We start from the raw sequence: 14,685 nt of genomic DNA on the forward strand, positions 1-14,685 counted from the left end.
TACAGATGACATAGCCTTATGATACAGAGGACATAGACTTATGATACAGAAGACACAGACTTATGATACAGAAGACACAGACTTATGATACATAGGACACAGACTTATGATACAGATGACATAGCCTTATGATACAAAGGACAGACTTATGATACAGAAGACACAGACTTATGATACCAAGGACTCAAACTTATGATACAGAAGACACAGACTTATGATACAGAAGACACAGACTTATGATACCTAGGACACAGACTTATGATACAGAAGACAATTGGACAAAGACTTGTGATATAATATAGGAAACAACCATAAGTTTCATGGGACACAGACTTATTATACACTTAATATTGACTTATGATACATCTCAGGCGAGCTAAAAAGCTGACTGAAGATTCAAATTTTTAATCAGTCCTTGAGTTTCAATATCATTATACAGTAAATATATCTATGAAACAGCCTTTTTAGTTTTTAATATATGTATACTATTGGAAAGTTCCAAACATAAAGGATGAGGATTTAATTAAGACATGATATTGATTTTGGTTTCAATACAGGCATAACATTAAAACATGTTAAAGGGCACATGTTCATTAGTACAAGTACGTTGATATTTATTGATATTTGACCATAGAAGAATAACCTACACTTTTTATACCAGGTAATCATATCTTAGTCGCTGAGACATATTTAGGTTGTGAAAATGAAATCAAGTATAACCTTTTTGTGGATTCCATGGATTCTTCTAAGATGCCAAGATATCCATATTTATATAATTGACATTTCCATGTGTTCAGGAATAAAAGCCTTACATCTACTGTCAGGGAAGCTGCCACAAACGGAACAGTTTAACAGTCCAGTTTAACAGGAGGCAAGAAGATGCAAGTCATTGTGTAGATTTTGTTAGCTTTATTTTTATTATTCAAGTACGGTACAAGAATAGCAGATATACAAAAGAATATAATATACTTTGTTCCTTACATTGTCTTGTATAAAAATAGAAAAAATAAAATATCAGTAAGCTAAAAAAATATACACAAGTTTATTAATAATAGCATAAATAAAAAGGATTATAATGTACACATAAATTCTTAGAAAGAAACAAAACATGCCTGCACGTGTTTGTATCCGTTGTATCTTAATTACCTTTGTTTATTTTTTTTTCACTGGCGTAGAAGATATTTTTATGAAGGAAAACTATATTCTTCGACCCTGATCAGGGTTTGTACATTACTTTATCGGTTATTTTTCAAGATGATCCAATTTTTCTCCATCACTTTCAGATTGGACAAAATACAATAAAAATTACCCGATGTCCGTTGTTTGTTTTTAAAGAAACTTTTTAAATTGGTAAAAATGACTAAGCAAATAAAAATGGTTGCAGATTCAGCTCATGTTTACAAATTTTGAGAGAAAAAACCTGGATATACAGTATATTCTCAATACTTCAAGAACGTTTCTGAAATTATCCTACCCGCCATGTCATTGTTGCCGTTTATGACTCTATTATACATTTTTACCTTAGAGCAAATTGATTTTGTTTAAAAATGGATGACACCTCTGTTTGAAAATTACTCCCTTTAACAAAATTGATCAAACTTCAAACATTTGGGAAGTATCACAATCTTTAAAAGAAAATCCAAATTAATTCAGCAGAAATCTTTAAAATAAAATAAAACCCTCCACAAAATCATGATTTAAAATTTCTGCAAAGAAAAAGATAAACCCAGATTTTCATCAAAAGTTCAACATAAAATTGAATTGTCATTTGTCTGTTAATTATTCAATTACATCACATTTTTGTCGCTTCAATTTTTTTCTTAAGATGGAATAACACACCTGGAAAAAGTCACTCAAATTAACTGTAAATTATTTGATTATGATCATGAAAGATATAATGATAAATAAACTATACATATGTCAAATAAGTGAAAAATTTGCATTTTGGGGATAAAAAATGAATATCTAAAAAAATCAATTCAGTAAGTAACAACAAAAACCCCTGCAGGATTCGAATTCGGTATTTACAGATCATAAGCTCTGAACACTTTATCCACTCTGCTATGAGGTAAGCTATAAGTTGCAGTCAATAAAATCCTTTTAATAAAACAAAATGTTGTTTCGATCAGAGGTCAGCCATTTTATGACGATGTGTTATTCCACCTTAAATTAAAAAAAACCCAAACAAAACCCAAAACCCCGAAAAACCCCCTACTTTTGAAAATAAAAAATATTTTCCCGATGAAACATTGAATTCCACAATAGCTTGCATTGTGTTCTGAAACTGATGAAATTAATTTTTAAATAGAATTCAAGGTTAATAGTTCTTGCAATAAACAAACATGTACATCTAAAGAAAATTTTGTCAACAAAAGTTGAATCTAATTAATTTTCATTACCAAAAAACCCAACAAACGAACAAAATTACTCCCTCAGGAAAATAAAAATACTACCTGTAAATAAAAGTTGCAAATATACTATCTCATACAACTATAGAATATCAAGTCTATACAATCTACATTATATATCTTCAATGAAAATATATACTGTAAAGAAAAATACAAAACAAAAATCTTAACTCTAATCAATATGACCCTATATATTATCTAATATTAAAAGGGAGAACTCTATCAAGGAATGTACAATCTTCAATTAATCAAGTTTCTCAGCCAAAACAAATTAATGCCAATAACATAATTAGAAGAGAAAGGCTGGAAGTTGTCATGTGACCTGCACGTGAACAAATCTGATTCCCACAGAGTTTTACTCGGCTGGAAGGGGTGGGGTCGTACGACACAACAGCTGATACCTCTGTAAAATAAAAAGAATCAGATTATATTCAAGACAGTATCACCATATTCACACATAAATACATCAAACTTCAAATTAGACTGCCAGTACATGTTAGTACTTTTTTAATTGTTGTCAAAGTTTTTTTATATTGATTATCAGTACATGTAATACTAATGACCTTCAATCTCTAAATTCAAAGCAGTCATCAAACCTTTGTATGGAGAACAGTGGATGACTGTGAAGCAAATAAGTCAAGATACTGGCTGTACAACACATGATTACTGATAGATACACCCCTCCCCCAGTAGTTGTACAACACATGATTACAGATAGATACACCCCTTCCCCAGTAGTTGTAAAACACATGATTCAGATAGATACACCCCTCCCCCAGTAGTTGTACAACACATGATTACAGATAGATACACCCCTCCCCCAGTAGTTGTACAACACATGATTACAGATAGATGCACCCCTCCCCCAGTAGTTGTACAACACATGATTACAGATAGATACACCCCTCCCCCAGTAGTTGTACAACACATGATTACAGATAGATACACCCCTCCCCCAGTAGTTGTACAACACATGATTACAGATAGATACACCCCTCCCCCAGTAGTTGTACAACACATGATTACAGATAGATACACCTCTCCCCCAGTAGTTGTACAACACATGATTACAGATAGATATGCCCCTCCCCCAGTAGTTGTACAACACATGATTACAGATAGATATGCCCCTCCCCCAGTAGTTGTACAACACATGATTACAGATAGATACACCCCTCCCCCAGTAGTTGTACAACACATGATTACAGATAGATACACCCCTCCCCCAGTAGTTGTACAACACATGATTACAGATAGATACACCCCTCCCCCAGTAGTTGTACAACACATGATTACAGATAGATACACCCCTCCCCCAGTAGTTGTACAACACATGATTACAGATAGATACACCCCTCCCCCAGTAGTTGTACAAAACATGATTACAGATAGATACACCCCTCCCTCATTAGTTGTACAACACATGATTACAGATGGATACACCTCTCCCCCAGTAGTTGTACAACACATGATTACAGATAGATACACCCCTCCCTCATTAGTTGTACATCACATGATTACAGATAGATACGCCCCTCCCCCAGTAGTTGTACAACACATGATTACAGATAGATACACCTCTCCCCCAGTAGTTGTACAACACATGATTACAGATAGATACACCCCTCCCCCAGTAGTTGTACAACACATGATTACAGATAGATACACCCCTCCCTCATTAGTTGTACAACACATGATTACAGATAGATACACCCCTCCCCCAGTAGTTGTACAAAACATGATTACAGATAGATATGCCCCTGCCCCAGTAGTTGTACAACACATGATTACAGATAGATATGCCCCTCCCTCAGTAGTTGTATAACACATGATTACAGATAGATACGCCACTCCCCCAGTAGTTGTACAACACATGATTACAGATAGATACACCCCTCCCCCAGTAGTTGTACAACACATGATTACAGATAGATATGCCCCTCCCCCAGTAGTTGTACAACACATGATTACAGATAGATGCACCCCTCCCCCAGTAGTTGTACAACACATGATTACAGATAGATACGCCCCTCCCCCAGTAGTTGTACAACACATGATTACAGATAGATACACCCCTCCCCCAGTAGTTTTACAACACATGATTACAGATAGATACACCCCTCCCCCAGTAGTTGTACAACACATGATTACAGATAGATACACCCCTCCCCCAGTAGTTGTACAAAACATGATTACAGATAGATATGCCCCTCCCCCAGTAGTTGTAAAACTTGTAAAAATGGCTTTGACTGGCACTGTAATGTTATAACAGACTCGCCTGGTTTGTAGTACAGCATGGCTTTGACTGGCACTGTTATAACAGACTCACCTGGTTTGTAGTACAGCATGGCTTTGACTGGCACTGTAATGTTATAACAGACTCACCTGGTTTGTAGTACAGCATGGCTTTGACCGGTACTGTAATGTTATAACAGACTCACCTGGTTTGTAGTACAGCATGGCTTTGACTGGCACTGTAATGTTATAACAGACTCACCTGGTTTGTAGTACAGCATGGCTTTGACTGGCACTGTAATGTTATAACAGACTCACCTGGTTTGTAGTACAGCATGGCTTTGACTGGCACTGTAATGTTATAACAAACTCACCTGGTTTGTAGTACAGCATGGCTTTGACTGGCACTGTAATGTTATAACAGACTCACCTGGTTTGTAGTACAGCATGTCATCGACTGGTACTGTAATGTTATAACAGACTCACCTGGTTTGTAGTACAGCATGGCTTTGACTGGTACTGTAATGTTATAACAGACTCACCTGGTTTGTAGTACAGCATGGCTTTGACTGGCACTGTAATGTTATAACAGACTCACCTGGTTTGTAGTACAGCATGGCTTTGACTGGCACTGGTTTAGCATCCTTTACCTCTGTGGTTTGGACAGCAGTGAATTTCATACATTGAGTAACTTGTGTAATCTACAAATTACAACATAACACACATCTTTTATTTTCAAAAACAGACAAACAATGTTCATTATTTCATAAAAACTTTCAATGTGGCGGTAATATCTTTCAAACCTTTTTTTACCATTGTTAAGGTACCGCCTTACAGACCTGTCACAATCCATGTCCTTTCTCCCACCTCAACCTTACCCCCCTAATTATCTTCTCACCAAAATTTGTTTGAATAAATACTTCAAATCTTTCTTTACATACAAGATCTTATATTTGGTCTTGATGTCCTGAATCTTTGAATCTTTAGTCAGCAATAACCAATATCATAGTATAGTTTTATTACATGTACTTAACAATTAAATCATCACCTTGTGATGCTGTTCAGACCAATGCAAATGTTTCCATAGTACTCAAAGGCCCATGATCCATAAACATTCATTAAAACAGGTTTTTTGGCATTAATTTGAATCAGGGTAACCTCAGAGTCCCTGAACTTTCATAAAAAAAATCCCAAATGTTGTTCTTAAAATTTGGTAGGCCTTCATCAAGCTCAGTTAGAACCCATAACCAGTCATTACATGCAATCCATTTGGCCTAGATTGCTGGGCTTTAATTGGGATCAGTGTGATCCTATTAATCCCTGAAATTTAATGTTTTGAATGCTAGGCCTTTATAAGGATCAAAGTATTCTATTGAAATGCTGGGCCTTTATTAGGATCAGTGTAACCCCATTATCATTGAACATTCATTCTTTTGATTCTGAGCTTTTACTAGGATCAGTGTTAAGTCATTCCCCTGATCATTCATTCGTTTAAATGCTGGGTTTAGTTGGGATCGTTGGAATCCCTGATCTTTACCTCATTGATGTACATGTGGACCTGAGATCCCTCGACCTCCACCTTGGCCAGACCTGGATTCCTGTCCAGTTGATTCACATCAGGGACCATCCCTGATCCCAAGGTCACTGTAACCAAGGCCATGTTGCTGGGCTCAGATCCCAGGTACCTACATAAAGACAATAATGAAGTCTTATGTCATCGCATTCAGTCTTTCATAGTTCATCCAAATCATCCATCACTCAATTCAGATATCAGCAAAAACAAAAATTGTGGTTGGTAACCTACTGAACGCAGGCGTTGATGTCATAGATTTGATTACTGATTGGCTGTTTCTGGACAGTGACCTGGATGTTTTCATCCACGAGAGACTCCACCAGGTTATAATGCCACACAACCTAAAAGTCAAATAAGGCAGTGATCTAACAAAATCCACAAACACAAACAACTAACACATACTACAATACCACTGTTGTACACAGAGAGCTATTACATCAAACACTATTGAAAATAATCAGATTTTCCTTACTGTTACAACTGCATCACCAGCTTGGCCTGGCTTGATCTCGATGTGAGTGGTTTCCACTGGGAACTGAAAAAATAAAATAAATGATTCAGTCAGTGTAATAGGACAACCTCTGCAACTGTTACCAACACCAGTGTCTCCATCAAATTTTACCATCCACATGACAGATTTTAAGTTTCACTTGATACTGATGAATACCCCAGTACTCAAGGTACGGAGCATTCCTAAATTCATCACAACATGTAACTCTAATCTTAGCCTTTAAGACAAAACACTAACATTCCTCCTTCTGACATTACACTAACTCTTACCCCTCCTGACATAACACTAATATTCCCACTCCTGACATAACACTAATATTCCCACTCCTGACATAACACTAATATTCTTCCTTCTGACATTACACTCTTACCCCTCCTGACATAACACTAATATTCCCACTCCTGACATAACACTAATATTCCTCCTTCTGACATTACACTCTTACCCCTCTTGACATAACACTAATATTCCCACTCCTGACATAACACTAATATTTCCACTCCTGACATAACACTAATATTTCCACTCCTGACATAACACTAATATTCCCACTCCTGATATAACACTAATATTTCCACTCCTGACATAACACTAATATTCCCACTCCTGACATAACACTAATATTCCTCCTTCTGACATTACACGAACTCTAACCCCTCCTGACATAACACTAATATTCCCCTCCTATCATAACACCTATATTCCCCCTTCTGACATTACACTAACTCTTAACCCTACTGACATTACACAAATATTCCCACTCCTGACAAAATACTAATATTCCCCCTTCTGACAAAACACTAATATTCTCCCTACTGACATAACACTAACTCTTTCTCCTCCTGACATAACACTAATATTCCCACTCCTGACATAACACTAGCATGTACCTGTTCTCTTTGCAGCAGGATTCGGTTATTTTGGTTAATCTGGAAGGACTTTGTCTTTAGTACAGTTGAGTTTTCTTTGGCTATTACATCCACGTTTATCTGAACATTCTTGTTTTTGTCCATCCTACTCCTGGCAAATTCTGACAGGGCCTTTAGGCCAACCACTGTATCCTATAACAAAAAATGTATACTTCTGTTATAGATGGATGATGAAATATAAGGGACTTACACTATGTTAAGGCATCAGAGGTTAAGAACAAAGAACAAAGAAACATGCTTATTATTCAAAACCAAAAGGTGACAGCTAGCTCTTCCTTAAATAAAACATTATTGGTATTACTTGCTATTTTGCAGGCAGATACAAGAAAAATTCATAACTCAAATGTTAAAGGAAAAATGATTACTGTGAAAAGTCAAATTGCCCCAAAAGAAGTATAAGACTTTTGGACAATGATGACAAAATGAAAACAGACCTGAGTGGAGTACCAGCCGCCCAGGCTGTTCCGTTTACTGTTGAGCCACCTAAGGAAAGGTAAGGCCTCCGTGGATTTGTTGGAGGTCATTAGGGTCAACAGGAGGTAGCCGGTCATTTCTATACTAGAGGGGGACGGCTCATGGACCGTGTACATCCTCATCATGGGGTTGGGCCTCTTCTGCTCATTACCCTGACCCCCACAGTCCTTACCCAGACACTTCATCTCAACAGCACCTACATGTAAAGGTATAGTGATACAAATGTTTCAAGACCAAAGAAAGAAAGCATAAGATTGGCAATCTTTTCTTGCTTAAGAGAAAGCAAGTGGTTAACAATCATCCAAACTGCACCTTGAATGTAATGTAGGGATAATAATCCTCTAAACAGACTGTGCTTGTTCTCATCACAAGATGAATTCAATTGATTACTGTATACTGGTTTATTCTTTTTTTTTTTTTTCTTTTTTTTTTTTTTTTTTTTTACTCTCAAGAAACATAATAAATAAATTCAATACAGTTTTTTAAATATTCTTTCACGCATGCTCACTCTCTCACACTCAATCTAATTGGTAGAGGCTGCTTAAATTGAAAATTGATACTGGTTTATTTTTGTCCCATGTAATCTTTGTCCTTTTTCACTTGAAACAGTTTTGCTCCATCTTGAATCCACCCAGAATTATTTGTGTTTATGGAGAGATGATATGAGACATTGGAATTCGCCAAGTCTTTAAATGCCCAATGACAATGAGGGCAAAAGGAGCGAAAAATAAAAATTGGGGGGAATATTTCCCTGTATACATTACCTTCCATATAGGATGTAGCATTATCCATTAGCTGTTGAGTCAATCGCTCAACTTCCAGTGTTGATGAGCCATCTAGAGCAAGGGCATAAGCCAGCAGAGAGCTGTAGTATGGATCAGTGACAGCCCGAGGAAGGTTGCCTTTCAGAAGTTTCTCAATAGCTGTCATCTTAGTTTGTGCCATAATGAAAATCTGAAAACAGAAGGATCAAGATAATAAAGACATTGTAAAGGTATTACAAGTGGTTTTTGTGAAAAGCAGTCTCTGCTAATCAAATATATCACTAAATGCCATGCATATATGTATAAGAAAAGGTGCACTCTGAAAAATGCTAAATCGCATCCACGCTTACTTGTTTGAAAACCAATTTCTGCCAAATATCATACATGCCAAATATAATACATTTACAGTAATAAAAGAAGTCAATAAGTTAGTGACAATCTGATGTTTTCATATGAAAGTTTGCCTTCCAAACAGAAAAGTTGCCAGAATAAGAAAAGAACTTGAATGATTATACGCTACATTTATGAAATCTTACTCAAATAAATTACTGGTACATGAAAATATCACATAGAACCAACTTACTAGCTCAGTCTTTGATTCTGCTCCGAATACGTCTAAGACTTCAGCGTAACAGGCCAGCACAAAGGCAGCCAGCTTCTCTTTAGAGTCCGACATAGTTCCCTTAGAAATACAAAATTATAATTTCACAACCCTTATTGCCAATATTCAGGTTCCCATCCTCTTATAAAGCTCGTTCCTACAGTAATCATTTGACTTTGTCTATGTGAGTATACAATAATTTTTCGTTAAAAGTGAAAACTTACAGCTACTGAAGTTGAGCTTAAATATCATACCTATTCTATGGTTTTAGTTTAAATTTAGAATTCATCATATTAAATCTAAAAAATAAGCTTTTTTTCATCTTTTATATATTTGACAACATTTTTTTGAAATACAGCATTTATTGCTTGACCCATCTCTCCCCTTCTTCATTTTTAGAAGTTAAGAAAAGCATAACTTTAAACCAGTTTTCCCCCTTTTACATTGCAATAATTAACCAAAGCACAGTATTCGACTACATTCTTCTGTATCTTGCTTTTACCCTCTTTTTTGGGGGGGGGGGGGGGGGGAGTTGGGTTGTTACATAATAAAGCTGTTCATATAAAGACAAAATGAAAAGTTGATGCATTCAATGGGACTATACACATACTGGTACTGCAACCCTCATAACTAGTTACTGTACCATAGTGTCTTATGATGGTAGATCAGACTCAAGAATATGTTTACAATATTGTCTGTCTTTGACAAGCCTAAAACATATACTGTAGAAGCAGAAACATTCTTTGAGGATCAAATTGTTATTTTCGTTGGCAGAATAAATCAACGAAATTAAATCCCCATAAATTTTTTGACCCAACAAAAATTTGTACTTTAACAGTAGATGTTAGTGGCACACTTTCATGGGAGATGCAGCAACACTACCACACACTCTGTCCCTGTGTGGGAGACAGGAGATGGACAGACTGACCTGCATCTCTGTGTGGATGACCCGCCCTGGTTCCAGGACAGACCCCCGGTCATCCACCTGTCCGTTCAGCCAGGAGGTAGCCATGACGATGATATTGGGGTCCACAAGATCAGGCAACATTCTGTGAATCTCCGCAAAAGACTTTAAAACAAATGCGGTCAACCTGAAACCCAAATAACGTTATTTTGTGACCATGAAAATTTAGGCAGTTAACCAACAAAATGAATAAAAGATATCATTTTGTGAAACTTCAGAACTAATGCTTGTTTCTTTGAAAATTATTAAACCCAAAGCAGCATTATGTGAATTCACAAATAAGGTTGTAATTGTTAAAGACACTTACACTGCAAACCAAAATACAACTAAATTTTAAAGCAACTTGATTCTACATGCAGATACAGAATGGATAGACAAAAGGGTACTAAAAAATACTTAAAGATCTTCTTCTGTTAGGTTACCCAGTACTAATATGAAATGAAAAGGTATGGGATGTACACCTGTACACTCCCTATACATACCAAGTGCTTCCTGATGGGTCATTCATTCCAAACGCACTGTAAGATCCATCGTTTCTCATGTATTTCAACTCTTTCTGGTACCCTGTAAACAGAGTCATTAATTATGCAAATTACAATGAAGAAACGGGTCGAACTCTGACGCCAAGCCAGGTCCATATCTCACCCCCAACAAACATCAGGTAAAGCGACCAGAGGAAAGGGTGGGAACTATTGTCTATAATATAGATGATGAAGCATGGGTATGGGTCTCCAAATGGAGTTATCTCTCCTTTCAAAGTTACATACTATAATCATGATTAATTTAAAGGATAATTTCATTAGGCTTTGATTATAATGAATATAAAATCACTGTGAAGTATCTTTAAATCAAAGAACAGGAATACATATCAAGCCTTTGGCTATATGCACAGGTCTCTTCCTTGTTCTGTACATTATTTTTTGTGCTGATTTAAGTGATTTGGTAAAGAATTGTTCAAAGGTAATATGGTTGGAATTTTTATGAAAATGAAGTTTTAAAATTTGGAAATCAATGATTACATGTATTTGTGCAAATCATTTTTTTTTCTTAGAAGATTTTCATGATACACAATAGCTGACATAACTGTGTTTTATTTATTGCCATTTAAAAGTGATTGTAAAAACAAGAGAAAAACCACAGCTGAAAAACAGATTATCTGGAAAGGTACACAGAGTCCCTGATTTTTGGCCCCACCTATCTTGATGTTCTGGATGATTTTGGACTCGAGTGTTGTAACAGTCTCGGTGGCCCTCAGGTGTTGCAGCAGGTAGATGTTTGGCACAGTGGTCGCCATGTTCTGTTCCCCGCAGCCTGTCGGGACGGTGATCATCTTCTCGGGGTTACTCAGGGCCTGACCGAGCATGTCACCTTATATAAACATATTCTATTGAACCAAAGGTCAAAAGAATGAGACTCAAGTTCTAACACTTAGACTGTACTCTTCTTAATTCATACATTTTATATTACACATACTACATACAAATATGGATTTATAATATTTATCATATTAAAATTACGGAATAGTGAAGTTATACTGTATTGTTATTATGGCTGAGTATAGGGTTAAAAGGTATGAACCATGTAAATTTCACCAATGGGCTGATAACGATATCTGTTGCTACCTACCCATGACCAGAGCATACACAGCCTTGGAACCTTTGACTGCAGAGGGAGGGAAGGAGACCTCCACTGGCGGGATATCAGTGCTACCAGACGCCTCCAAGCTGATCACCTTGGTCATCTCAATACGCCGACCTTCAGGCTTCAAAGGAAATATAATGGAAATCAAGTTCATATCATATCAAATTGCATATCACATTTGAGTAAAATAAAACTCAATCCCTATCATCACAAATGTCACAATGAGTACATATTATTAAGTGTCTGTATATCCAAACACACCTCAGCACTTGATATCTTTGTATATCCACACTCATTGCAGCACTGATATCTATGTACATCCACATTTACATCAGTATTGATATCTTTGTTTATCCACACTCACCTCAGTACTGATATCTATGTTAATCTTCACTCACCTCAGCACTGATAAACTGTTTTTCTCCGCTCACTTAAGCAATGATATCAATGTTTATCTTCTCTTAGAACCATTTTAAGAAGGTCTTGGACTTTACTAGGATGAAACTATTTATTTTCTGCATCAAAACAAGATAAAAATGATGCTGGTTTCAATTGAAATATACAATGATTTCGTAGTCTTAACTAAAAAGCCAGAAAAATGTTGTTGATTTCAAAGAGCAATGGCTGAGTGGCCAGCAATGAAATAGACAGGCCTACATCACATTGTTGTTTGACACAACTAACCAAAGTCCAAGTTCTTGTTAAATGGTTCTACCTCAGCACTGATATCAATGTTTATCTTCACTCACCTCAGCACAGATATCAATGTTTATCTTCACTCACCTCGGCACTGATATCAATGTTTATCTTCACTCACCTCAGCACAGATATCAATGTTTATCTTCACTCACCTCAGCACAGATATCAATGTTCATTTTCACTCACCTCAGCACTGATATCCTTGTAGATCATGTCTGTGTAGGTCCGTCCATCAGCCTGTGCAGTTGCCTCCCCAATCAATTTAAGAACAGAGGAGAACTGTTCTGTGTCCAGCTTTCTGACCCACACAGCCAGCATACTTGATTGACCCCGTTTTACCTTTTAAATGTGAAAAAAGCACACTGCCTCTTTACAAACATGATATTATTAATGGCAGGAATGATGGACAACTCTTCAATAACTGATTCATATAAGATTGTTCATAGGAGATGAGAATTCATGGTTATATTTTAATCCACTCTCTTGTGAAAAAAAACCCATTCTCTCCTATCTTAAGGGGAAATTGAATGATATAGATGGATGTGCTTAAACCGACAAATTCCAATTTTTTCCAGTTTATGCAATACATGTAGTATAAAATGTGAAATATGATGTGTTGGTTTTTTTTTACGATGAAAAGTTGAGAAAGTCAGAGATAAGGGGAGGGGGTGTCCACAGAGATATGACCGTTACACTCACGGTCAGAGTTTTGCTGACTCCATCAGAAGAAGTCGGCTCACTCTCCAGCTCTCTACTCCAAACCTTCGCCGTATTGTCCACCTTTCCTCTGATGGAAACTGTGGCCTACACAAAATATCACAAAGAGTACAATCAACCTCAGAGATCAACTGAGGGGATCAGCAACATTTACAGATATCATACTCCAAGTTCTCCAGGCTTACCTGGACTTCTTCAGGCCCCGTCTCTATGTAGTTAAATAGCAAGACTTTCACTTCAAACACCTCCCCTTGTATAATGGAGGGTGGAGTCTCAACTACCAGGAAAAATGGCTTGAAGCTCTCAATCTGAAAATAACCATGCAGTCAAGTCTTTGTACCAGTTGTATCCCAAATCATGCTTGTTTGATATCCCCACTTTTTATTCACTATGCAATAAAAGTAAATTCATCCATTTTGCACTGTGGGATAGGGGATGTTACAATACCAGATATCTAAGATATATGTGTGTGCATGTCATACCTGCAAGATTCTTACATTTCCGTGTATTATTTCCACTTAAATTACAACAAATAAACATTTCTTTTGGATGATGTTTGCTGTGAAATAGTGAAACTGTGAATAGCAGAAAACAAAAACAATTTCCCTTGGTTTAATTTTAGAACTTTTCTGATGTTATCATACTCACTTTGTTTAAAGTCTGAAAACTAAAACTTGTTCACCAACGACAAACTCTAATTGTCTTGACATAAAAACAAAGTTTTTTTCATGTTAAAACAATGCAATGCTTTCTTTCATGATTCATGCGGATATAAAGATAAGCACCACTGCAGAAAAAATAATGATTATTTTGTGCAATCCATGATTTTTCTTAGGTTGCTGAAGGTTTTGACTAATCGATACACTGGTAAGAATCGATTGTATAGACTTCAGCCCTGTCAGTTCATATGACACTGTGAATTACAATTGGTTTGCTTCAGAAATATAAGAGAAAATACACAGTAATACAATGTAAATATAATGAAATATCTATGACTACTTCCTATTTTGAGTTTAATGACCCTGAGCAAGTTTAATGTCCCCCTCATCAGCAACAATCCATTAGCCATGCCTCAGAAAAAAAGTTGCTGTCTTGAGGGACAATAGTCAGCCTAGTGTCCTCGCAGCCAGTAAATCGGTTTATCAGATATAAGACTTAGCGATATCTGT

The 14,685-nt window shown here is 36.4% G+C and overlaps 1 protein-coding gene across 3 annotated transcripts in view; it reads right to left on the reverse strand.

The window, feature by feature from the left end:
- Positions 1 to 893: 893 nt before the first annotated feature.
- Positions 894 to 14,685, reverse strand: part of LOC105345801 (CD109 antigen) — a 147,828-nt gene continuing 134,036 nt past the window's right edge. For all 3 annotated transcript variants that reach the window (XM_066080335.1, XM_066080336.1, XM_066080334.1), the window contains exons 23-38: positions 13,702 to 13,824; positions 13,499 to 13,603; positions 12,986 to 13,138; positions 12,086 to 12,221; positions 11,654 to 11,827; positions 10,942 to 11,023; positions 10,424 to 10,586; positions 9,478 to 9,576; positions 8,895 to 9,084; positions 8,091 to 8,326; positions 7,618 to 7,788; positions 6,689 to 6,751; positions 6,448 to 6,557; positions 6,181 to 6,328; positions 5,242 to 5,344; positions 894 to 2,811 (exon numbers count right to left, since the gene is read on the reverse strand). In XM_066080335.1, the coding sequence (XP_065936407.1) occupies positions 2,666 to 2,811; positions 5,242 to 5,344; positions 6,181 to 6,328; positions 6,448 to 6,557; positions 6,689 to 6,751; positions 7,618 to 7,788; positions 8,091 to 8,326; positions 8,895 to 9,084; positions 9,478 to 9,576; positions 10,424 to 10,586; positions 10,942 to 11,023; positions 11,654 to 11,827; positions 12,086 to 12,221; positions 12,986 to 13,138; positions 13,499 to 13,603; positions 13,702 to 13,824 (2,202 nt within the window). In that variant the 3' untranslated portion in view covers positions 894 to 2,665. The remainder of the gene's footprint in view (positions 2,812 to 5,241; positions 5,345 to 6,180; positions 6,329 to 6,447; positions 6,558 to 6,688; positions 6,752 to 7,617; positions 7,789 to 8,090; positions 8,327 to 8,894; positions 9,085 to 9,477; positions 9,577 to 10,423; positions 10,587 to 10,941; positions 11,024 to 11,653; positions 11,828 to 12,085; positions 12,222 to 12,985; positions 13,139 to 13,498; positions 13,604 to 13,701; positions 13,825 to 14,685) is intronic.

This window comes from Magallana gigas, chromosome 3, assembly GCF_963853765.1.
Source record: "Magallana gigas chromosome 3, xbMagGiga1.1, whole genome shotgun sequence".
NCBI lineage: Eukaryota > Metazoa > Mollusca > Bivalvia > Ostreida > Ostreidae > Magallana > Magallana gigas.